This window comes from Odocoileus virginianus, chromosome 11, assembly GCF_023699985.2.
Source record: "Odocoileus virginianus isolate 20LAN1187 ecotype Illinois chromosome 11, Ovbor_1.2, whole genome shotgun sequence".
Taxonomy (NCBI): Eukaryota; Metazoa; Chordata; class Mammalia; order Artiodactyla; family Cervidae; genus Odocoileus; species Odocoileus virginianus.
In genome coordinates, this window is record NC_069684.1 from 4,121,482 (window position 1) to 4,144,793 (window position 23,312).

Genomic DNA, 23,312 nt, shown 5'->3' on the forward strand with positions numbered 1-23,312 from the left:
CAATATCTTTACCAGATGGTGCGTTATTTACCGAGAGTGAACCTATGCTGACACATAATGGCCCAGAGTCCATAGTTTACCTTTAGGTTCACTCTTGCCGTTGTACAGTCTGTGGGTTTAGACAGATGCATGAGGACACAGCCATCATTATAATAACATACGGGTATTTCAGTGTCCTAAACCTCCCTGCGCTCTGCCTGGCCGTTTCTCCCTGCCGTTCCCAGCCCTGGCAGCCCTCATCTTCTTACCGTCTCCATTTGTCTCCCTCAGTCCGCTGACTCTTTGCAGCCCCAGGAACTGCAGTGCTCCAGGCTCCTCTGTCCTTCACCGTCTCCCAGAGTTTGCTCAGATTCGTGTCCATTGAGTCGGTGATGCTATGTAATCATCTCATCCTCTGCCACCCCTTTCTCCTTTTACCATCAGTCTTTCCTAGCACCAGGATCTTTTCCGGTGAGTTGGCTCTTTGCATCAGGTGGCCAAAGTATTGGAGCTTCAGCATCAATTTTTTCAGAGTATTCAGGGTTGATTTCCTTTAGGATTGACTGGTTTGATCTTCTTGCTATTCAAGGGATGCTCAAGAATCTTCTCCAGCACCACAGTTCAGAAGCATCAGTTCTTCGGTGCTCAGCCTTCCTGTGGTCCGACTCTCATATCTGTACATGCCTACTGGAAAAATCATAGAGTTTATTATTGTCTCTATAGTTATTGCCTTTTCCAGAATATCATAGTTGGAATCATAACATATATAATCTTCTCAGATTGGCCCCTTTCACTTAGTAATACGCATTTAAGGCTTTTCCGTGTCTTTTTATAGCTTGGTAGATTATTTCTTTTTAGTGCTGAAAAATATTCCATTGTCTGTAAGTACCGTAGTTTATCCATTTACCCACAGAAGGACATTTTAATTGCTGCCAGGTTTTGGCAATTGTGAATAAAGCTGCTATAAACATCCATATTTGGGAGTTTAAATTATTAAACTTTATAATCTAGTTTATTGACACTTTCCAGAGGTATTCTCCAGAGGTGTTTCACACTAACTGAATTAAAGAAAAGACTTTTTATGGATTTTATGCATGTAGATTCATAGACATGAGAAATTTTGGTGATATTTTTAGGTATATTTTACATAGTGAACAGGTAATATAGACGTGTTAGAGACTGAAAGACATACTGTTAAAAGTAATGCTTTATTTTACGAGGCCTTTTGGTTGTGTTTTTGGTTGTTACTTTTATGATATCAGAGGTGAAAGTTTTGCCAAATACTGAACAAGTTTACTTAACCTAAGCAGTTGGCATGTACCTAAAGCTGCCTTAAAATTAATCATAGAATACTGTTTTTTTGGCAAGGCACCGGTCTGGCAACATGAGGCTGTAAGCAGAAAGACATGTGGTCCTTGCCTTCCTGAAGTTCTATTCATGGGGAGGAAGACTGGTTTGGGAATCAAAAGTGAGCTAATATTGTGTTTCTGCTTTGAATGTTTGACTTGAAGGAAATCGCTTTTGTCCTTAAAGTGCTGTTCTCTCCTCTGTTAAGTGGGGGATGCAGGTTACTGGTGGTTTTGTCCAGTATTTGCTTCTACATATGATTGCAACAGGGGGCTTGCCAAGCAGTGCTAGTGGTAAAGAACCAGTCTGCCAGTGCAGGAGATGTAAGAGGCAAGGGTAAAATCCCTGAGTCAGGAAGATCCCCTGGAGGAGGGCATGGCAACCCACTCCAGTGTTCTTGCCCATGGACAGAGGAGCCTGGTGAGCTACAGTTCACGGAGTCACACAGAGTCGGACACGACTGAAACGACTTAGCATGCACACACGTGTGTTACACATGGGCTTGCTTGATGGCTCTGCGGGTAAACAATCTGCTTGTAATGTAGGATACACAGGTTCGACCTCTGGGTGGGGAAGATTTCCTCGAGGAGGAAATGGTAACCCACTCCTGTATTCTTGCCCGGAAAATCCCATGCTCAGAGGAGCCTGGTGAGCTACAGTCCATGGCATCACAAAGAGTCGGACATGACTGATGTGACCTAGCATGCGTGCATGGTTGCAGCAGAAACCCAGGTGTAATATGTGTCATGAGAATCACTGCCAATGAAATGTGGAAATCCAGGGAAGGAAGACATCGCACATTTACACAAGCCGAGGAGGGGAGTGGTTAGCGAGGAAGGAGAAGTGTAGTGAGTTTAGACTGGTTTTGCTGCTGGTGGCAATATTCAGTGTACTTTTATTTTCTAGGATTAAAAGGCTTGAGGAGGGAAGACCATGTTTCTATAAATAGTATAGCCAGAAGCCACCTTAAAGAAGAAAGATGGAAGATAGTAGCTAGAACTAATTTCTATAGCAAGACTAAGCAGGGATGGCAAGATGACAAACACTGCCTGAACACAGAGTGTGCATTATTTTTTTTTGGTATGAGATAAAGAAAGATCAGTCTAAGAAGTTGCCAGTTCAGAAGGACCTCATAGTCCGTTCGGGGAGACACGTTAGTTGATCAGCGTACCACGTGTGTTGGAATACAGAACAGGCTGTCAGGGGGCGTCAGAGCCGCCAGTGTGACGTGGCCGTGGTGGGGTGAGCCCTCCTCTTTAGGATGAGCAGAAAGAAGGAACGCCAATAGCAGGGGCTGGTTGTCTGGACTTCTCTGTAGCCTCTTGTGTTTATATTTTACAGTTACACTTTCATTCATTCTTTTTCTCTCTCTCTTTTTTGAGTGTGTCTATCTCCCCTACTCTGTAATTGGTGTTTCTTGAAGGGAGAAGGGGCAGAAACTCCTTATACTTCAGTCACTGCATCTAGCAAGCTCATACATAGTAAGGTTTGAACAAAGGTATTCTGAATGACTAGGTGAATAAATCAAAGAAAGTTGAATAAACTCATTATAGACTATTTTAACCTTCTTAGAAAGATGGGAGCAAGATCATCTACTGAGCAGAATAGCTGTACCAGGGTGCGGGATGTTAAATTTAGAAGGATTTCAGACTGGCGTTTTTGACAAATACAATAGGGATTCATCAAGCTGCGAATGAAAAGATGTGGCCCGGAGGAAGGGTTTAGTAGGTCCACCACGATGTGAGCCCGACTCCTGTGTTCCGTCTCCTTCTCTCAGCTTTACTGGAGGTTAAAAAAAAATTAGGGATCTATATATATTGACATACTAGTATGCGCTCCCATGCTAGTTGATAAACAAGCTGCATTGGAAAGGCATTGAGAAACGCGCACATGTTACAGAATTAGTTTTAATTACAATAATAAACACCACTAATTAAGCAAATCTTGGGAGAAACTAATTAAGAAAACTTGGTAGAATTCAAATTTGGAAACACTTTGAATTATAATTCTGAGTGAACACTTTGAATTATAATTGAGTGAAAAGTCATAGGAAACTGTTACACTGTATTGAAAGAATATTTTAAAACTTACCCTTCAGCTGCATCTTCCTAAGTTGTTTGTAGTTGTAGGTAACAAGCTAGTTAGCTGATTGCAAACCAAATATACTCAGCACCGTATACAGTTTTCTTTTCATGTTCAACAATTTGTAGTGCTTGGTCTGTGTGTTTTAGGAAGAGTGCCTGTTCTTTATTAGAATTTTTTTACACATCTGTCATTTCAAAAAAGTATTTCTTTTGATAACTTTACGGGGATTTGGTCAGAATAAATAGTCTTTCATGACTTGAAATTGAGGTAAATTGATAACTGGATATTTTATAGCTTTGCTCCTTGCATTGGTCATAAAATTGAAATTATTTGGAAATAACTTATTAAATCTAAGTACTTGCAAAATAAATATTTAAATAATTAACAGATATTTTTAAAACTTGGACTTTTTTACTTTGCTTGTTCAGATTTGATTCTGTCATTTTAAACTGCCAGTTGATCATATCAGGCACAGAAGAAAATACTTAATTGCATTTTTTACCAACTATTTTTTTTTCCAAATGGGGGAAAAAATGAGTTGTTTTGAGCCAGTTTTTGATATAAGATGGTTAATTTTTATTTCACTGCCCCTATGAATATGTACCTTATATATAGACACGTATTTCTGAGACAGATTGATTTTTTTAATTTTTAATGAAATTAAACCTTAAACACAGGGAAATGGTGGCTAATTTAAGAAAATTATAATCATCTCATGACTGTATTGTTTGTTTCATATTCCATTTTATCAGTTATATATCTCAACCCTAAAATATCCATTATTTCTTATAATTTGCTTTGTAAATAACACTATATACATTTTTTGTACATTCTTGTGTCAAAAGAAAAGAATCATATTAACACATAGGTGGCAAGCTTGTGGGAAGGTGCTAAAAAGTAAATCCAAGATCATCATCATTTTGCCTTTCTCTCTTTCTTCATAAAGGCAAGATTTGTTTCTTTTGTGAATGCAGAACTAGAAAACTCAAGGTCAAATGTGATCACATTTTTATTTTGCCTGCATTCTTATATTTTCTCCTGTTAAAATTTTAAAATGTTACTGCCAACAGGGAAACTAATTTGGAAAAACATAGTGATGCTTTAGAAATTTTGCTTTAGAGCAAAAGTATATATTGGAAAACAGAACTATGTAGTCTGGCAAACTCCTATTGAAAAGAATATTTTTGCATACATTCTAGATAATAAAATTTGAAAGCCCCTAAAAAAAATGACCTTATTTTTCTGCTGAATGTTGTTACTTTCATGAGCTCTTGGAGGTGAGGGGCTTTACCCTTATTTTTATAGCCATGAAATTATTATATTCTAACTCTGCACATAATTCAGACCAATCCTGGAAGGTCTGGCATTGCTCAGCACACTATAGAAATTAAATAATAATAGATGATGCAGAGTGAAAAAAGACAAATGTGGTCCACAAGAACTTACTTTTTATGGAACTTTAAACATTTGACAAAAGTCAGTTTGGAATTTAGTCCTTGTAAGAGTTCTGAATCTTTAAGAGAAATAGTTAAAAAATAATTTTTTTCAAGGTGTCGTGACATAGGCTGATGAATCGAAGCAAAAAAAAAAGTTAAGTATAGGGGAAGGAAAATCTCTGTATCAGTCCAGAATGTTACATTTCACATTTTTCTTTGTCTTTTAGCTTAAAGAGAAGTTAAAATTAGTTAACTGTGAAACAAAGAATGGAAAGAAGAGTAGCATGTTTTCAGATGTTACTTGAAGAAATTGAAATCTTTCAAATTGACATTAAGTCAATATTAATTTGCATAGAATATGTTACTTTGAAACAATCATGATAACTGTATGCTCCATAAGATTGCTTTTCAGGGATATTTCTTTTTCAGGAATACATGTAACTTGAGTGAAACTTGTGGTTCCTAAGAATCAGTAACCTTACCTTTTTGTTTGGTTATTTCTGTTTTTCCCTCCTCTCTTAGTACATTATTAATAGATAAGCTCTATTAAAGTAATAGTGCCAGGTTGTTTACTAATGTTTAAAATTTAAGCCTGAGATACAATTGCAAATAAGTAGATATGAAGGCAATTCACAATGTAAAATTTGAAGATTAAAAAATATCCTCTTATTAGCTGAAAACATTGAACTTGATCAACATATGGTGCCAGCTAGCCTCATCTCCACCCGTTCTTTTGTTATCTTGTTATTGTTATAAGGCTTAATGACAGTTGTAAGCCATAGTTCTGGATGTGGGGGTTAGTCCACCCTGGGGAGAAGAGGAGGAAACAGCAGTGTGGATTATGGAAATATGGATTGATCTAAAAAGAGACCCCTTGTAAAAGAACAGGACTCAAAGGAAAGCTAGGGAAGACTGAAGAAAAGATGATGGAATATGATGTGAAAATGATCATTTGAAATCTTTCCTTTCATTCCCAGCTGCTGTGTTTTGGAGAAAAGGAATGCATTTTTATGTTAAGGGGGAGCTAAAAGAGGCCAGATGAATGGTATTATTTATTAGATATATTTTCATTTTGAGTTGAGATAAATTATGTGCATTTTAATAGACTTTGCATATGTTAGACTTCTTAAATACAGATGTAATGTTAGGTGTGATACTTCATAGAAATATTTCAAGTAAAGTAAAATATTTGATTAGCATTTGGCCTAATTTAAATAGACCTAATTGCAAAAACGAATGATTGTTATACATTAAGTATTTTGACTAAATGTGATGGTGAATATTACATGTAAAATATGGATTTTTTGTTACTTTGTAGCTTAGCTCTTCAAATGCACACTTACAAGTTTATTCACGTGTGTTTTTCTAGACAAAGGACAGCACTGCAGTGTGTCTCGGTTGTTGCTGCTGCTCAGACTGTCTGCGACCCCAGGGACTGCAGCACGCCAAGCTTCCCTGTCCATCACCATCTCTCCGAGTCATGCTCCTTGAGTCGGTGGTGTTGTCTAACCATCTCATCCTCTGCTTTCCTCTTCTCTTTTTGCCTTCAACCTCTCCCAGCTTCAGGGTCTTTTCCAGTGAGTCGGCTCTTCACATCAGGTGGCCCAAGTATTGGAGCTTCAGCATCAGCTAGTACTAGGTAGTAGCATTCGTCTTTATCCTTAGCCCGTTTGATCCGAAGAGACGACAGTGCAGTCTAGTGGTCATTTTTTGGGAATGCAGACACAGGGTCCTTGTGGTTTTAACTAGTTTTTTATGTGTTTGTATACAATGAAAGAAAAGCCGTTACCTGATTTGGAGTCTGGAGAAAGTTAGGCTGGGAAAGAGCTCAAAAGCATCAGGACAGGGCGTGTGGGCGCGGTTCCCAGGGGCAGGATGTTCCTGGTGTAGGGGCCAGGTCCTCCGGCAGGGGTGCCTTCTCGTGGCTGGAGGAGGGAGAGGGTGGTGATCGGCTTCACATGGCCATTGAGTAGCTCAGCTGGGTCCTGGCCCTTGCCTCTGGCTGGAGAGTCCAGGCTTTATCCGTGGCGTGTAACAGTGAGGCTCGATTCCCCAGGGAGAGGTCAGGGCGGCAGACAAAATGATGTGCGGGAGCAGGAACCTCGGCCTCTTGGTCAAGGAAGGGGCAGGCCCCGGCAGCCCTCAGTCTCACACGCCTCATGCCTGGTAGACGCTGAATAAGCACATGTTAAGTGAATGCAGTATTACGCGTTGCAGAAGTCTGATCCGGTGAAGACTGGGAGAACAGCGATTAAATACAGAAATTAGCAATCACTGGGGACTTAAGCTGAGAAGACTGGATAGTAAAAGCAGTGATGGAGACTTGCTGAATGTCCATTGTACTTGCAAGAAAATTTTCAGTGAGAGGAAGAAAGAACTATTTTATGTCTGCTTCTTAGTTGACCAAATTCTACTTTACAGAATTTATCTTAGTCTGATTTTACAAATAAGTCATCCCTGTTGTTCATATTTACTCCTTATTTTCCATACAATAATGTATTGTAAAGAATAAATACAAGGCATAAGATAATTTATTCAAGAGAATTACTAATCCTTGACTGAGAAAAGTTTATCAAATAATGCCCCCTGGCCCCGTGTGTGTGTGTGTGTGTGTGTGTGTGTGTGTGTGTGTCTCTCGTTTCTGGTTTATTGAGTAAAATCCTTACAAGAGACTCAGGAAATTGTGTTTTCTCTTTAAGTTCATTTATGCCAGAGTGGACCAGACTAGGAATGATCAAAACTCATTGCTATTTGGTGAGGCTTGTTTGGTGACTTTTTCTGTGTGAAAAGAACTAGTGTTCACAGTTGAATTTCTTACAGAAAGACTTCTGCGTTATAAGAACTAAGACCAAAATTGGCACCTTTTCTTATAATCTCAGCAAGAGGCCAAAGATTACGTCAGCAGGGAGTGTGAACTAAATTTTTATTCCACGAGGTGGATGTTCTAGAATGGGTGGAGCAGAATAAGTTTGCAAAATAATAGCTCACAATATTTGTATTTAGAATTTCAAGAAATAAATCATTAAAGAAAAGACACTTAGGACTTCAGGTTTAATTTTATTTTGACATATTAAAAATTGTGGGCATATACATTTTTTATAAAAGAAAAATCTTGTATAATTTTAAGGTGTTCTAAAAATATAAAAAAAAATCAGTTTCTAGGTTCTTGATTTTTGGTTCTGCTCGCTAGCTATATTTGAATAAGGCTTAATTTTAATTACTAGACACTTAGCTCCTGCTTAAATTGAAGCGGATGAAAATGTCTGCAGACATCACGAGTAGAATGGCCAATGGTATCAGTGACGGGATGCTTACTGCCTGAGTCGCATATTCCACGTCTTCACCTGTTGCCACGTAGAGACAGCTTTGGCCGGATCTGCGGCTTCCTCCTGTTGAGCCTGAGATAATCACACGCTCTCCCCGCCCTCAGCCCCCTGTCACTAATCAGCTTGTCTGCCCTCATCCTGCCTCTGTTGCCTGAACGTTCTTTACTTGCTCTGCTGTGATCCTTTTCCGATAGTGTTAGTGGCTCAGTTGTGTCCGGCTCTTTGCAACCCCATGGACTGTACAGCCCACCAGGTTCCTCTGTCCATGAAATTCTCCAGGCAGGAATACTGGAGTGGGTTGCCATACCCTTCTCCAGGGATCTTTCCGACCCAGGGATTGACGTTGGTCTCCTGCGTCACAGGCAGATGTTTTACCATCTAAGCCACCAGGGAAGCCCCTTGTTCTGATAAGTATCAGATGATTGGTTGTTTCAGGTTTAAATAATGTGCTTCAAATTTCATTCCTTGGTATTTTGCTCCTGTGTAAGAAAGAATCTCCATAAGCCCTTATTTATAAGTCTGTTACTTGAAAGAAGTCAGATGTATGTTTTTGCTGTAAGTCCAGTATTTCCGGTGGTAATGAACAGGCATAGCCGCAGGCAGCGTTGCTTTTCTGCCTCAGACTTCATTTCGAGGGCATGGAACACCCTTGGGCAGGAAGGATTCACATTTGTGATGATGTATCGTCCCAGCTCTCCTCCCATGAATTCCTCACGTCTCCGCCCCCTTTATTGTTCCATACGCCAGATTGAACTTTGGTTCTAAGGGTAATTGAAACATGAGTGAAAGTGTTAGTGCTCAGTCGTGTCTGACTCTTTGTGAGCCCACGTACATAGCCCACCAGGCTCCTCTGTCCGTAGGAATTCTCCAGGCAAGACTACTAGAATGGGTTGCCATTTCCTTCTCCAGGGGATCTTCCCAACCCAGGATTGAACCCGGGTCTCCTGCATTGCAGGCAGATTCTTTACTCTCTGAGCTGCCAGGAATGTATGATTGTATAGACTTAACTCTTCCTGTGTATGGACAGTATCCACCATACAGAGCCCAAGCAGGCATCAGAACCGGGCATCTGGTGATTTTATGTTGGACGCTACATAAAAACAAAGTGGAAAAAAAATGTATACTGTGGGGATTAATGGTTAGAAGCTTCAGCATTTCAAACCCTGAGTAACATTTGCTAGCTTTGTGCCTTTATGCACATTACTTAGTCTCTTTGACCTCTTCCCCACCCCACCCCCCACATATAAAAGAGAATAAAACATGGATTTTTGTTAGGTTTAAATGAGATAATGCATGTAAGTGCTTAGGTCAGAACCTAGTGTAGTAAGCCGTTATTTTTATCATATCTTTATTTGGGTAGGTAAGCAGAAAAAAAAAGCATTCAGACTCTTAAATCACCTTTCCTTGAACTGTCTTCCAAGGTGGATTGGTTCTGATGGTGCTAAAAGCGTCATTTCATATGTGATCAGCAGTTTTGTTTCCAGAGCATGAGTGCTGGCCAGGCACTGGTTAGGCCTTAGGAGAACCCCAAAGGTAAATAAGTCATCAGAGACTTCGGAGATTCATCTGTTCTGATTGATCATGTCCGTTGTAACAGCTAGGACCTTCTGAGTCACTACTAACTTCATTGATTTCTGGCTCCTGACTAAGGACATATTGTGATTATAAAACCAGAGGTGGTTGAACACTCTGTAACCTATATCTTGATACAAGTCACTAGGAAAATAAAGACAGGATTATGAGAAAGTACAGTGAACTTCATAATTTGGAAATATTATAATAAAGCCACCTGTTGAGGGGGCTGTAAAAATATGAAGAGTAGTATTAATTGTCCATAATGGCAGACAGTGAAAGTATCCCGTCTCTTCTTGCTTCTATAGCTTGTGATCGGCGCCGTTCCCTTGTTTGTCTCTGACTGGCCCACGTGCTGTCTCGGGAGCACCGCATAGTTTACCCAGCTCCCGCCTTGACCCTCCCGTCTTCGCTCCTGCTTGCACCTTAGTTTTGTGCCCTCTCTGTCTTCCTGCCGCAGCTCTCTAGATGCAGGCCATCACCTCTCCCTGCCATGATCGCAGAGGCCTTCTCGCTGATTTTCCAGCTTTCACCTTCGTACTTTAAAACCCATCCTGCAAATGGTAGTCAGAGCGACCTTCCTAAAATTCCAGTCCAGGCATGTCCCTCCCTCGCTTCATAGCTTCCCTGTTTCTCTTAGGTCAGCTGGCCGTGATTTGTTGTCCAAACTGAGATCCTCCCTTGTTCTTTTCTCACTGAGGGTTTGTATGTGGCGCAGTGCAGACATGTGTCCCCTTGGGTGTGCAGTGAGACCCCGCCTGTGAAGATGCAGCCCATTCCTGTCACTGCAGGAAGTTCCCTCTTGCCTTTTCCTGGGTGCTTCTGTGCCGGCCCACCCACTCCTGTGGCCCCAGGAGACCACTGTTGTGATTTCTGTAACAAGAGGTCGTAACCTGGGCACTTTTGAGAGTAAAAGGAATTGCTGCTGAGAAGGTGTCTGTAAAGTGTTCCGGGCTGGTCGGCGGTGTGGTTTCCCTCCTCTCTGCATCAGGTCCGAACTGAGTTGGCCTCAAGGCCGTGGGATCCCATCAGCCCCCTACTGATTCTTCAGGCCACACTGTCTTCTCAGCCGCTCAGACTTCGTACGTGCTCCTTCCACCTTCAGACCCCGCTGGATCTTTCTGTGATAGTCTTGCCTCCAACAGCAAAGCCTCCCTGACTGTCTCTCCACCGCCCCGTCGTCGTGTGGTCATCTGGTCAACTTCTCGTTCTCTGTTTAGATGCATTCTCTTCCCTCAAGACTTCGACCACTCCCTTCCAGAAGCCCCCGTCCTCGATTTGCTTTACGTGTCTGATTTCTAGACTCCCTGGGTGTTTTTCACTGTTACCACCAGCGCTCTTTTTACATTACATTGTGACTGTCTTTGATTGTTCTTCACACATTAAATATTTGCTAAATGAATATATATGTAAACATACATAAGCATTTGAATTATTTCTGTGTTTCACATTGCATTTGTAAATGTGGTTTAGCACTGATTAGACTTTCTGTTGTTGTTCAGTTGCCAAGTTGTGTCTGACTCTTTATGACCCCATGGACTGCAGCACACCAGGCTTCCCTGTCCTTCACTGTCACCCAGAGTTTGCTCAAACTCATGTCCACTGAGTTTATGATGCCACCCAGCCATCTCATCCTCTGCTGCCCGCTTCCCTTCTTAGAGCTTATATCTAAGTCAGTAATCTTCATCCAGCAGTCCGTGTTTCACAATTGTGTAATCATATTTTAGTTCTTTCAGACAAAGCCTTCAAATACGTAGTTACAATATTTCCAAACTTTTAAAAGACACCGTGATTCTCATTTCTGCTGGGTGACTATATAGACTCTGGGCCTTCAAGGCATAGAGAAATGATTATACAATACAGTAACTACCTAAAGTGTAGGGTCCCTGATTTATGCTCTAAAGCTAAAGGTTCTGTTGTTTATTAAAGCATCAGAAAAATTATTTGTCTTTGGTTTTATCACAGGATTCACTATCTAGGGACGATCAAGCAGTTCAGGCATAGTTCTGAACTAGGTTCAAGGCAGGGTCAAAAAAAGAAAAAGGAACTGTAATTTACTTCTCTGGAACATAGCATGTCTTATTTGTTATCCATAAGAGCAAAATACATTCTTTAGTGTGTGATTTACCCAGTGAATGGAGAATATTTTTACACGAAAGTCATGACAAAGATCGCACATGGTGCAGGTCTGGAGAAGATGAGGAATAATATGAATCAAGGGTCTGGGAGTGTACAAAATGGGAAAATGGAAATTCCAAGTAAAGGTTAAGCTAAGTCCAAAGATTGACTCAAAGAAAATGGAAAATGCAGTCCGTTACTGGAGGGCAGTGGTGCATAGAGCATGTGTTATCTGAGGACACGTTTGCCAGCGGCTCCGCCGGGATGGCTGCAGGGGAGCCTGGCCAGAGAGGAGATGGCCAGGGGGCTGGTGGAGCAGGAAGCGGGACGTTCCTCCCCATGCTGGCTTGGCGCTGTGTGCAGAGTTGGCAGTTAGTCCTTATCAGGTGCATTGATAAATAAATACATGAAAGAGGAGGTTTTTTTTTTTTTTTTTTTTTTTTTAAGTAAACCCTCCCTTAAGTGAAAAACGTCTGTTGGCATGACTCTTCGAAGATATTTTTACTTGGGAGAAGTAGCCAGAATGGTAGCCCGGAGGCAGCTCCTGTGCCGCTGACCTCATCAAACGTGCACAGTGCGTGACTTTTCCAAATGGGAGTCGAGTTGCTTCCCAGCGCGTGAGTTTCTGCTCTGCCACCGAGTGGACCAGCACACGTAGGCACACGTCGTCCCCCCCCCCCCCCGCCCCGCCGAGCCTGCCTCCCACCCTCGCGCAGGGTGTGACTTCGCAGCTCTGACCAAGTCGGCTTCTGTTGTGTGTGATGCAGCGGAAGTAGGTGAGGATGTTCAAATCTGTGTTTCTATCCACAGGCACCTATGTTAATTAAATGTGTTAAACATCTTCCAGGGAGGCAGATACACTATTCAGGATAATATTTTTTTTTTATCATTTCATGTCGCGGTTTGTTAATGTTTCGGCATAGGTTATTGGACACAGGACTTTAAATGCTGCAGTTATTCAATAAATATTTGTTGTGTAAGTATCTTCTTCATTTGAGTTCATCTGACACTTGAGTTGTTAAAACATCTAGCTCTTTAATAAAAGAGTTAACAGTTGTTGGGCTGGGATGGTTTATGTGCCTGACATTGTCTAATCATTGTAGGTGGATTTCTAACGTAATCCTCGTATAAATCTCCTAGAAAAGTCTCACTTAATCCTGTGAGATAGATGATAATTTTGGCGCATTTTCTAGCGGCTGTGACTGAAGCACGTGGCCAGGGCCTGGCATAGGCGGGTCTGAACGTCACCCCCGGCTCCCGGGCACTGTGCGCTGACCACTGGGTATACCGCCTCGTGGGCATGTGTCTGCACACTGCTGTCTGGGGCTGTCGAGGAGCTCGTCTTTGCTCTGAAAATTGGTAGTCACCTTTCGTGTCCTCTTCTCAGCATCTAGCTGTGGGCTGGAGTCATGGGAGCAGGTCAGTTGACAGGCGTGAAACTCGTTTCTCTCTAAAAGTTGAAACATGTTTCTACCTAATTCTGATGTTGATTTAAATGGAAGTTTGATATTTATTTTTAAGTACCTTAGTTTCTGTGGTGCAAATAAGTATTATAGGCAGTACTCTATTTGATTATATAGGTAGCACTTTGATCTAGAACATGTTACTAGTGTAGGATAAGGGTGAGTGAAGCAAAGAGCAAATATGTTAGTCTGAAAGGAGTGGGAAGGGTATATGATTACTAGGGGAAAAAAGAGGGTCTTCCTAAGGGGATAATTGTTATTCAAATCATTGATTAAAAGTTAGTGTTAACCTAGGGATAAGAAACTGAAGGTTTGTAATAGAATTTTTGAGAAAAAAACTTTTGAAACCCATTTGCATATGTGTGTGTGTGTTTCCTTTCATGCCTTTTAAATTTTTCATCTTGAATTAATGAGGGAAATATACGATCCCTTTTATTTGTCAAGTAAAGCGCCTGTCTAGCTGTTAAGTATGTGTATTTCTGGTAATATCACTGTGTCCTGCTTTGACTCTAGGCCTTTTCGTTGGCGTTAGATTAAACAAATGCTGACTACAGAGATCTTTGTCACCTGACTGGCACACGTAGAACCAAAATCCTCAAAATTCGTATTTTGACGGTACAGTTCTTTTTACAGCAGAGTGTATTTGCTGTACAGAAATAGTGCAGGAAAGTAAAAAAACCGAGAAATCCCGCAGTGATGTCAGTTAATCCTGACAGTTATTCCTCGACTCTTAAGTTTATAGTAGAGTATCCAGTTTGAAAAACTTCAGAAGGTGAGAAGATGATGTTTAAAGACACTGTGCATGTAATTTACTGTATTATTGCAGGTCTGCCTTCTAATGAAATGCCTCCTAGTCCAACCCCCCTGTTAGTGTAGCTGTGTTTCCTTGAAAACTGAGAGCATCTTGCAGCTCCCCTGCGGGTGCTGGGGTGCCCGGAGCAGATCAGGTGTGGTCTGGGAATCCCAGTTCTGCACTGTGCAGCCTGCCTGTCACCGAGTAGCTCAGTGAACATTTCTTTTAAGGAAAAAAAAAGTTTATTCTTCCCCCATGTGAAGCACAGATAGACTGAGCCAATACATGATATCCCAAATCACTTCTCATTTATTTTGGGAGATAATATGCAAAGTTACATAAGCATCTTTTGAGAAATCTGTGGCCTTTGTGAAAAATTAGATTAAAATCGACAAGTAGAGCCCCCTTGTTACAAAATGATTCTGAAAGTGTTGTTCAAATGAAGAAAACATGCATATTTGAAAACTGACTTTACATAATATTGTGTTGTATTTTCCCCAAGAACTCTGGTATAACTTTAATTCTTATCTAATTAAAATTTGGGGGGAGGAGTTTAAAGGAAGAAAACATGATACTTCAAGCTTCTTTATAATTAACTACACATTCAGTGGTTAGTGGAAAATGAATGGGTGTGAATTCTGAGTTTTCCTCTAACCAGTCTGAGGCTGGACTGAGTGTGGATGACTGTTGCCCTGCCTGAGGTTAGTCTAGAAGAGGCTGGTGGAGTGGGATGTGAAAGTCAGCCGGTGGGCCTTCTGGGAAGGGTCTTCTCGCTGGTAGAAAGTGCCTCCCAGCAATCTTTTACTGGACACTGCGGTGTCTGCATGTGGTCAGCTGAACTCTGGCAGCTCAGCTTGTGACCACAAGTAGAGGTGACGAGGACAAAGCCACAGACTCAGGACCGCAGAGCAGAAGGCCGGAAGACTCCTGAGTCCTTGAGGAAGATGCTGAACCGGTCTCCGAACAAGTCCGCCTCGTCACTTGCAGCGAGAGGGTAAGGACTGCGGGGGTGCAGCGAGCGCCCTGGTCTGGTCCCATTCGTCTCATCCCCCGGTTACACGGGCCACTCACGCTAAGCTAAAGCATCAGGACCCTTACTGGAGGCAGTCAGGTGTGTTTTGAGAAATGCTCCTAAGTGATTCTTCCACGTTCTTATCTTTCTTCTAATTCTTTCTGCCTTTCCATTGGGAACCTCTGGAGCAAGGAAGTTATAAAACTGAATTAGCAGAACTTGATTCATGGTTGATTATGTGTGTGTGGGGTGGGGGGGCTTAGGGAAAGGGAGAGGTCTGGACAGCCACCATGGGCTTGTGTGGGTACCTGGGGTGGATGGTGCTACCTTTCTGGGTGATAAGGAGTATACAGCTAGAAGAAGGACTTCAGTTTATTCTTTCTGAATTTGAGGCAGCAGAACACTCAGAAATAGGTACTAGGAAGTAGTGAGACGTGTAGTGCTCGAGTTCACAGAAATACCTAAACTAACAAGGCCGAGGAATTTGGGGGTTGCCGTTGAATCCGTGGGTATAGATGGTGCTGGGGCGGATGTAATTTGTGAGTGTGGAAGAGAGGGCTGCAGGCAGCTCAGAAGCTTAGCATCTCGGTGGAGAGCTGGGGCAGGAGCAGCGAGAAGAGGGAGAGTGGTTACGGGTCCTGACAGAGATGCATCTCTTCGCCTCTCAGAGTTTGTCAGGGAAGTTCTGGGACCTTTGTAGTTACTGAGCTCTAGTCAGGAGGTACCCTTTACTTCTTTCAGCTCTTCTTTAAAAGCAGATTCTTAAAGGCTCGTTTCTGCTTTTATTTGATGAATTTATATTGTTCAATGGTAACTACATGGATCAAGAGTCAAGAAGCCACTCTTCCAACAAGCTGTTCACCCTCTCCTCTCAATTTGATCATAATGCTTATGCGCATAGCACAATGTAAACATTTTCAGTCATTTATTTTCCAGTCGGTTTATTTGTATAGTAGATGTGTTGTTTTTAGGGTATCTGCATATATATGTAGGGCTTCCCAGGTGGCGTGGTGGTAAAGAATCTGCCAGTGCAGGAGATGAAAGTGTCACAGGTTCGATCCCTGGGTTGGGAAGATCCCCTGGAGAAGGAAATGGCAACCCACTCCAGTATTCTTGCCTGGAAAATTCCATGGACGGAGGAGCCTGACCGGCTACAGTCCGTGGGGTCGCAGAGTCAGACACAACTGAGCACATGAGCACACATATATAATTGCCCCCCCCTTTTTTTTTGCTGTTCATAATTTCATATTCTGTGTCATTCTTTTTGTTCCTTCTGTTTTTAACATTTGACATGTTAGTCAATGTGTTCTTTTTGTAGAAAAATATTTTAGAGAATTAAGAGGATTTTGAGAACCCAGATAATTTTTCTTGCTTAAGGAAATTAGGTATTTCATAAAAACCAAAGCCTGTATGGATGGAGAAAAGGTAACTTTTGAAGAGTATTACCTTTCACACAATCTGTGGATACCAGTCCAGAAATGTAGGGGGGGGAGGTGTGTGTGACGTGCGCACGCCTGTGTATGTGTGTGTGGGTGTGTGTGTGTATGTATGTGTCATGTTAAGAACACTGTGTGGAGGAAATAATAGAGTTTATGAGCACTTCTAAATCAATATAGAAGTACAGTTTTCACTTCACACCGTTGTTAAAAGGGTTCAAAATGCTGTTTGCATGTATTTCATTCCCCCTTCCCGCTCCCCCTCCCCCTCTTTTCCCTTCCAACCTCGGTCTGCACGGCACCTGTGATTAAGGGGGAGAGCCGAGCCCCGGGAGCTAGGTGGGACCGGCGGCCATTGATCTGTGTAAGCCCGGCTCCTACTGTCAGGGGAGGAGCAGTCAACTGCTGGGCTGCTTTGTCACTGACATGAGCTGAGAGGGGATTTTTTTGTCTATACTGTTTATGCACTAGTCTATAGACCTGCTGGCTGGTTGAATTTTAAAGAGTGCGGAGGTTTAAAGACTTGTCCCCTGAGGATTGCTCCTGCCAGTTGGGGAGCGAGCTGAGGCTGCTTTGCAGAAGCGTGTGCGTGCGTGTGTGCGTGTGTGTGTGTGTGTGTGTGTGTGGCTTGTGGGAGGGGGGCAGGGGGAGGGTGTGAACTATTGAGCAGCTAACTGGGAAACATTCTTCATTGGAGTCTTAAAATCGATGTGCAGTATATTATTGATTCGGGTATATTTGGAAGGCAACAATGGATTTCGAATATATATCTTTATTGTTACAGAAATGATATGAACAGCTTTGTGGCAGCGGTCGGGGTTGGGGGGGTGTTATAAATACGAGAAGGCTTCACTTTTTGCAGCACAAGGTAAAGTCCATCAGTGCTCAGATGAACTGTCCTGTTTTGTACTGACCCGCTTGCAGTTTAAGTAACTTGAATCATTTCGAGTTTAGCAGCTCTTTCAATTCCATTTAATAAAACATTGTTAGTAGTGAAACAGTTTTTTCCTAAATATGGTGTTTGTGCTCATACTTTCAAAATGTACATGTTCATAATGCTCTTGAATCTTCTTAGGTTTTGGCGTTGAAATAATTGCAATGCTTTTTTTTTTTAACATTGCCACTTATTTTTAATTGAAGAATAACTGCTTTACAGGACTGTGTTGGTTTCTGCCCTACATCAGCATGAATCAGCCTTAGGTATACATACGTCTCCTCCGTCCTGAGCCTGCCTCCCGCCTCCCACCACTCTAGGTTGTCACAGAGCCGGGGTTGAGCTCCCTGCATCATACAGCAAATGGACTATTACAGTGATTTATTTCTAACTGATACTTGATATCAGTCTGCATATTAAAAGAATGTGAGAAATTCTGCTTTAAAGCACTCAGTACTGTGTTTTTGCCTATATAGAGTTTAATATTCATATATTGATGATTTCTCTGAGTGCAAATTTTATTGGTAAAGAGGTGATAGGCAACGTAATTTTTTTTTGGAGAAGCGACTACTCTATTAAGATATTGGCTCTTTTTTCTTTTTAATATGAAACTTTGTCATAAATCTCTGCTTTGTCTTGTAAGATCACCTGGCTTTAAACTTGTGTGGTAGGATCGTCAGTTCTGAAGTTTAACTTTATGATAGGAGTTAACTCTAAGTTGTGTTTTCCTATATAACAATACAGATCTTTTTCTATCTTTTACCAAATATGTGACAATTATGTGCATTTTGTTATATTTGTATATGATTTCTAAAATGTTTTAAAATTGTTTTATAGTAACTATAAAATCACTTCAGATTTCAAAGTCAGTAAGATTATTTTCTATGCTTAGAATATATGCTTAAAACATTGTTTTTCGTACTAGGAAATTCTTAAAGTACACAAAATGGAAGCTATGTTCTTTTACCCTTAACAGCTTGTTTTTGCATGCACATTTCTTTAAGAGTGTGAGATTTTAGTGTTACTGCTGTTGAATATACCAAGAGTTCAACATATAAGTGTGTTTCTCTAGCTATAGAAAATCCTTTTTTCCCCGGAACGATTTTACTATGGCGCACGTCGAGTTGTTACACCTCTCAGTAATTCATTCTGCTGCCAACCTCATTCCCTTTTCTCTGCCTGCATTTTAATTGAAACAACATTTATGTTTTGAGCCAGGATCTGTCAGAAGTCCCCGTGGCTAGCCTGTGGTACCAGTAGCAGCAGACGCAGCTTACCCATATGGTGCGCTGCTTCTCGTAAAATCCATATGGCCTTGTTGAAGGGAGTCCCAGCGGGGACGTGAGGGGTGTTAATACCCTCAGGCCAGGCCGCTCCCTCCCGGGGCTTCCCAGGCATTGTCAGCGCAATCTGCCGAAGCACACACTTAATTCCTTTTTAATAATCAATTATTTTAATCTAGGAACCTCTGCTATTTTTCTTTAAAAAAAAAAAAACAAACTTTTTTTCCCTAAAAATATCTCAAAAGAAGTTTCAACTGCATCTTTAAAAACATTCTAAAGCCTTTTTTTTTTAATTTGCATTCACAGGAAGTACTGCAGACTGTGCCAAAGTTCTGCTTCCCCTTTGACGTTGAAAGGTACAGTATAAGGCATCGTTTAAAATGACCGGAGCCCGCCTTAGTGAGCGCTGTAGAAGTATTACTTGTGTCTTCTCTGTGAAATGAAATGTACTTTTCCTCGTTGCCTCTAACGAAAAAGACAGGAGGTTCAAAATTAAATAACATTTGAAAGGGAGAAGGCTTCTAAACCATTGCATCTTCTGTTGTTCTCCACTGTGGCCATTGGGATTAGCCTCAAGGTTCCATCTCTTCCTTTTGTTCTTCAGGTACATATTGTAAGCACTCGGAGGAAAAAGAACATTCGTATGTCCTTTATCAGAGCCTTAGAATTGTGTCTTTTAAAATTAGATGTATACGTCCTGGTTTCTATGTCACTTCACCCTGATTGAAAAGACCATCTGTGTGATATTGTAGAACTCATGGCTGGTTGTCTCCCACAAATAGCTTTATAGAAATAGTGCAGTATTACCAAAGGCTGCGCAGACACCCTCTTACCTAGCAGTTTTGAAAATCTCATTATGTTTGTATTTTACTGAACAAATGCTGAATGAATAGCGTATTACCTGGGTTGTGGCAGGAATGTTGCAGCATATATAGCTCTTGAAGCATAAAACAGATCATTTATTGTTTTTCATGTGATTTTTCACACCCTAATATCAGTTTCTTTTTTTTTTTAAGAGTATGCTGTAAGGCAGCTTCTGAAAGAAAATTTATTTTAGGAAAATATTTTGCTAAAAGTCAAGATGGGTAAAAATCTAAAATTGTACAGCATTAAAGATAAAGCCTTTCAAATGATGGACTTACTGATGTTAATAAGCATAGCTCTTTCTTGGAGAATCAGTCGTGTCCACTAACGTTACAGTTTCCAAGTTAATAGCAAAGATGAGATAAAGCAAGCAAAGCTATGGCAGTAAATTGTGAGCCCTGGGCACTGGAGGGCGCGTTAGACACCAGAGACTGTTTTTGAAGTTTGTTTAAAAAAAAAAAAAAACAAACCAAAACCCATCTTGCACATAAAAATGTGTTTGTTAAATGTTCAGCATTTGAAATGCAATATTTCTTGACGTTTGAAAATGATTTGCAGTATTGGAACAGTAGGAGTAAGTAACTTTTTTCATTGTACATAATTCGCTCACCATTTCCAAGCCAAAATTTAGGCCTCCTGGAAATTTTATTTTGCATCAAGGAAGCAGATGTTCAGTTGTTGCTGTCTAATGGCAAGGTTATGGCCAGTGATGGGAAGTGTATTTGTGTATTTTAAATAATAAAGATTCAGTGTAGGGACTTTGACCTCACCTTCCATGGTAGCGTGACACATACGATGACCGTCTGACCCTTGGGTCAACATTAACTAAAAATTCTTTGTAGTAAGCTTTTTTTAATGAGAATTGTATTATTACTTTGTACTTGGAAATTTATTACCAGGATATAGGTAGCTCTAGAAGAGAATGCTATAAAGAAATGCCAATAGTAATTTGTACGGGGCTTTATTGAGTGAGAAGGTCAATAGAAGAAGCAATTCAAGAGAGTTGGCCGGGATGCCAGTGGACAGGCCACAGCACACTCTGCTGTGTGGGAACCCCGGGGCTCCCTGGACGGGAGGCTGGAGCTTCTCACCTTGGCGTGCCATGACTGGTGGTGCTGGCATTTACCAATAGTGGTAATGAGTCTGCCTGCAGTGCAGGAGACCTGGGCTCGATCCCTGGGTCAGGGAGATTCCCCGGAGGAGGAAACGGCAGCCCACTCCAGCATTCTTGCCTGGAGAGTTCCATGGACAGATGAGCCTAGTGGGCTGCCAGTCTGTGGGGTGACAGAGTCAGACACAACTAACACTTGAAGCACGTGAAAACTTACAGTTAAGATACCTTATGATTCTCCAGCCAGGTATTAGCACATGCTGAGTAGCTCAACTCGTAATGTGTTGATTCATGATTTAGTTTACACATTTCACACTCATTTTAGTTTTAAAGCATCACTCCAGCTCTGAGAACCAGCTGACTGGAAATGTGAAAACAATGCCTGTGTCCGTGTAGCCTGACTCTTGCTTTTCTTTAAGACGATTCTCGCACGAGTCTTGAAGTGTTGTACTGTTGCTGTATTTCAGGGCGTCTCGGAATCAGGTTGGACAGCACTTTGCCTTTGTGCTGACGGACATTGAGAGTAAACAGAGGTTTGGGTTCTGCCGACTCACCGCAGGAGGCAAGATCTGCTTGTGCATCCTGAGGTGAGTGTTTGTCGTGAAAAATGCACTTGGGGACATGGTGGATTAACTGCGTCTCTCTGTTCCACTTTGCTGTATGCTTGGAATGCTTAAAAATGTGCTTGTATATATTTTTTGTTTTCTCTAAATCCAGCTAAGCTGAAAAATAATTTTGTTTACTCTCAGTATACAGCATCAGTTAGATTTAAAGGTTTACCAGTGACAGTAGAATTGGCTCCTTTAAAAAAAATTATTGAAGTACAGTTGACTTACAGTGTTGTGTTAGCATTGGCTCTTGTAAAGAATACTTTTTTATGGGTTCATTTTTAAAATGGCAGGTCAAATAATACATGTTTTACATATTGAATAGAATGCAAAAAGTCTGGTTAAATTAGCACGTGCTCTTTTCTATTCTTGACCCACGACTGGGATTCTCGAAGGTGAATTGGTGGTTTAAGACAGAGATTGCAGGCTGGTGCTTCTGGGCAGAAGTGTTCAGAGGGCTTTATTTGGCCATGTGGTGTCTTTAAAAGTTTAGAAGATGTTTCTAACCTTGTAAATTTCAGTGAAATTTTGCATAAAGTCCGTGTGTCTCGTTCTGTCGCTGGTACCGGTGCAGCTGGCACGAACCGCGGGTGTCTCCTGAGTCCTGAGTCTGTTCACTGGCCCTGCTCCTCCTGCCGCCATCACCTGCGTTGCCGCCCGGTGCTCGGGGGGCTGTTGAGAGCCTGTCTCTGTGACTTGAGTCTGAGCTGCTGGCGCTGAGGAGGGCAGGTCCTGAAGGCTGGCTTCCCTGATGACTCCGAAATGTAGATGTGTCATAGCCTGTGATGATGATGCGTGTGTTGGTCAAGCTAGACTCTATAGAGATGCCCACAGGAAAAGAAATAGGGTTCAACTGAATAATTATCGCAGAAGAACATTGGTATGATGTGGATGTCTACTCTGTTCTCTTGCTGTTTAGCTCCATTCCTGTCATTCTTTGAGGGTTAAGTTATAAATTTACTCAGAATGTTTGTTTGAGTTGGAGAGTTTTTCCCAGTCTTTATTCAGAACCAAATAGTTAACTGCTTTATGAGTAATTGGAGAAGGAAATGGCAACCCACTCCAGTACCCTTGCCTAGAAAATTCAATGGATGGAGGAGCCTGGTGGGCTACAGTCCATGGGGTCGCAAAGAGACAGACATGACTGAGCAGCTTCACTTCACTTTATGAGTCATAGAGCATGGATTCTCCCCTTCCTGTCTTTAGGCTCGGCTCTTTAATCTGGAGCAAGTGTGTTGAAACGTTGATGTTTTATCCAGAGACGTGTTATGCTTCAGCTGTAGGCTGGTTCTTCTAATTTGAAACCATTGTTCTGGGGCAGCGGGTTTGGGAGTGACCGTTGGGAAGTGGGTGGGAGATCTCCCTCACCTTTGTGTCCATGCCGCAAGTTCCAAAGCCACGCTTGGAAGGGCTCTGTCACCTGCGCCTGTCGCCCTCTGCCCAAAACAAGTTTGCCCTAACAAAGACTGAGGCTGGACGGGCTTTCTGATTTTTCTCTATGAATTTTTAACTCTTTTCATTAAAAAATCAAGTTTGCAGATAGGTTTCAGGAATAGTACTGTGAACTCTTGTCTCACGTGCCCAGGATTCACAGTTGTTAACCTGCTTCTGTCCCTCCCCGCCTTGCTCTCTCAGCGTGTGCGCGCGCGTTCTCCGTGTGTCTGTTACACGGTTACGCTGACCCATTTGAGAGTAAGTTGTCAATGTCATTTCTTTGTAGTATTTGAATCTGTTCTACAACTCACTGCCGCCAAAATCAGTTCCTGACATAATTGAAGAGTTGTTTATATATCTTTCTATTGGCTAGCAGCTGATAAACTGTGGTGTTTATTCACAGCTGGTAAAAGGAATGAATATCTATAGAAGCCTTTATAAACTGAAAAAACTTACATTGCTTTTCTTAAAAGTTGAGATTTAGCACAAAGATGACATCCTTTCTGATTAT

General features: G+C 41.6%; 1 protein-coding gene across 3 annotated transcripts in view; it reads left to right on the forward strand.

Annotated features, from left to right (window-relative positions):
- Window positions 1-23,312, forward strand: part of DENND1B (DENN domain containing 1B) — a 261,115-nt gene that overhangs the window by 88,744 nt on the left and 149,059 nt on the right. For all 3 annotated transcript variants that reach the window (XM_070473840.1, XM_070473842.1, XM_070473841.1), the window contains exons 4-5: window positions 19,091-19,140; window positions 21,227-21,346. In XM_070473840.1, coding sequence (XP_070329941.1) covers window positions 19,091-19,140; window positions 21,227-21,346 — 170 coding nt within the window. The remainder of the gene's footprint in view (window positions 1-19,090; window positions 19,141-21,226; window positions 21,347-23,312) is intronic.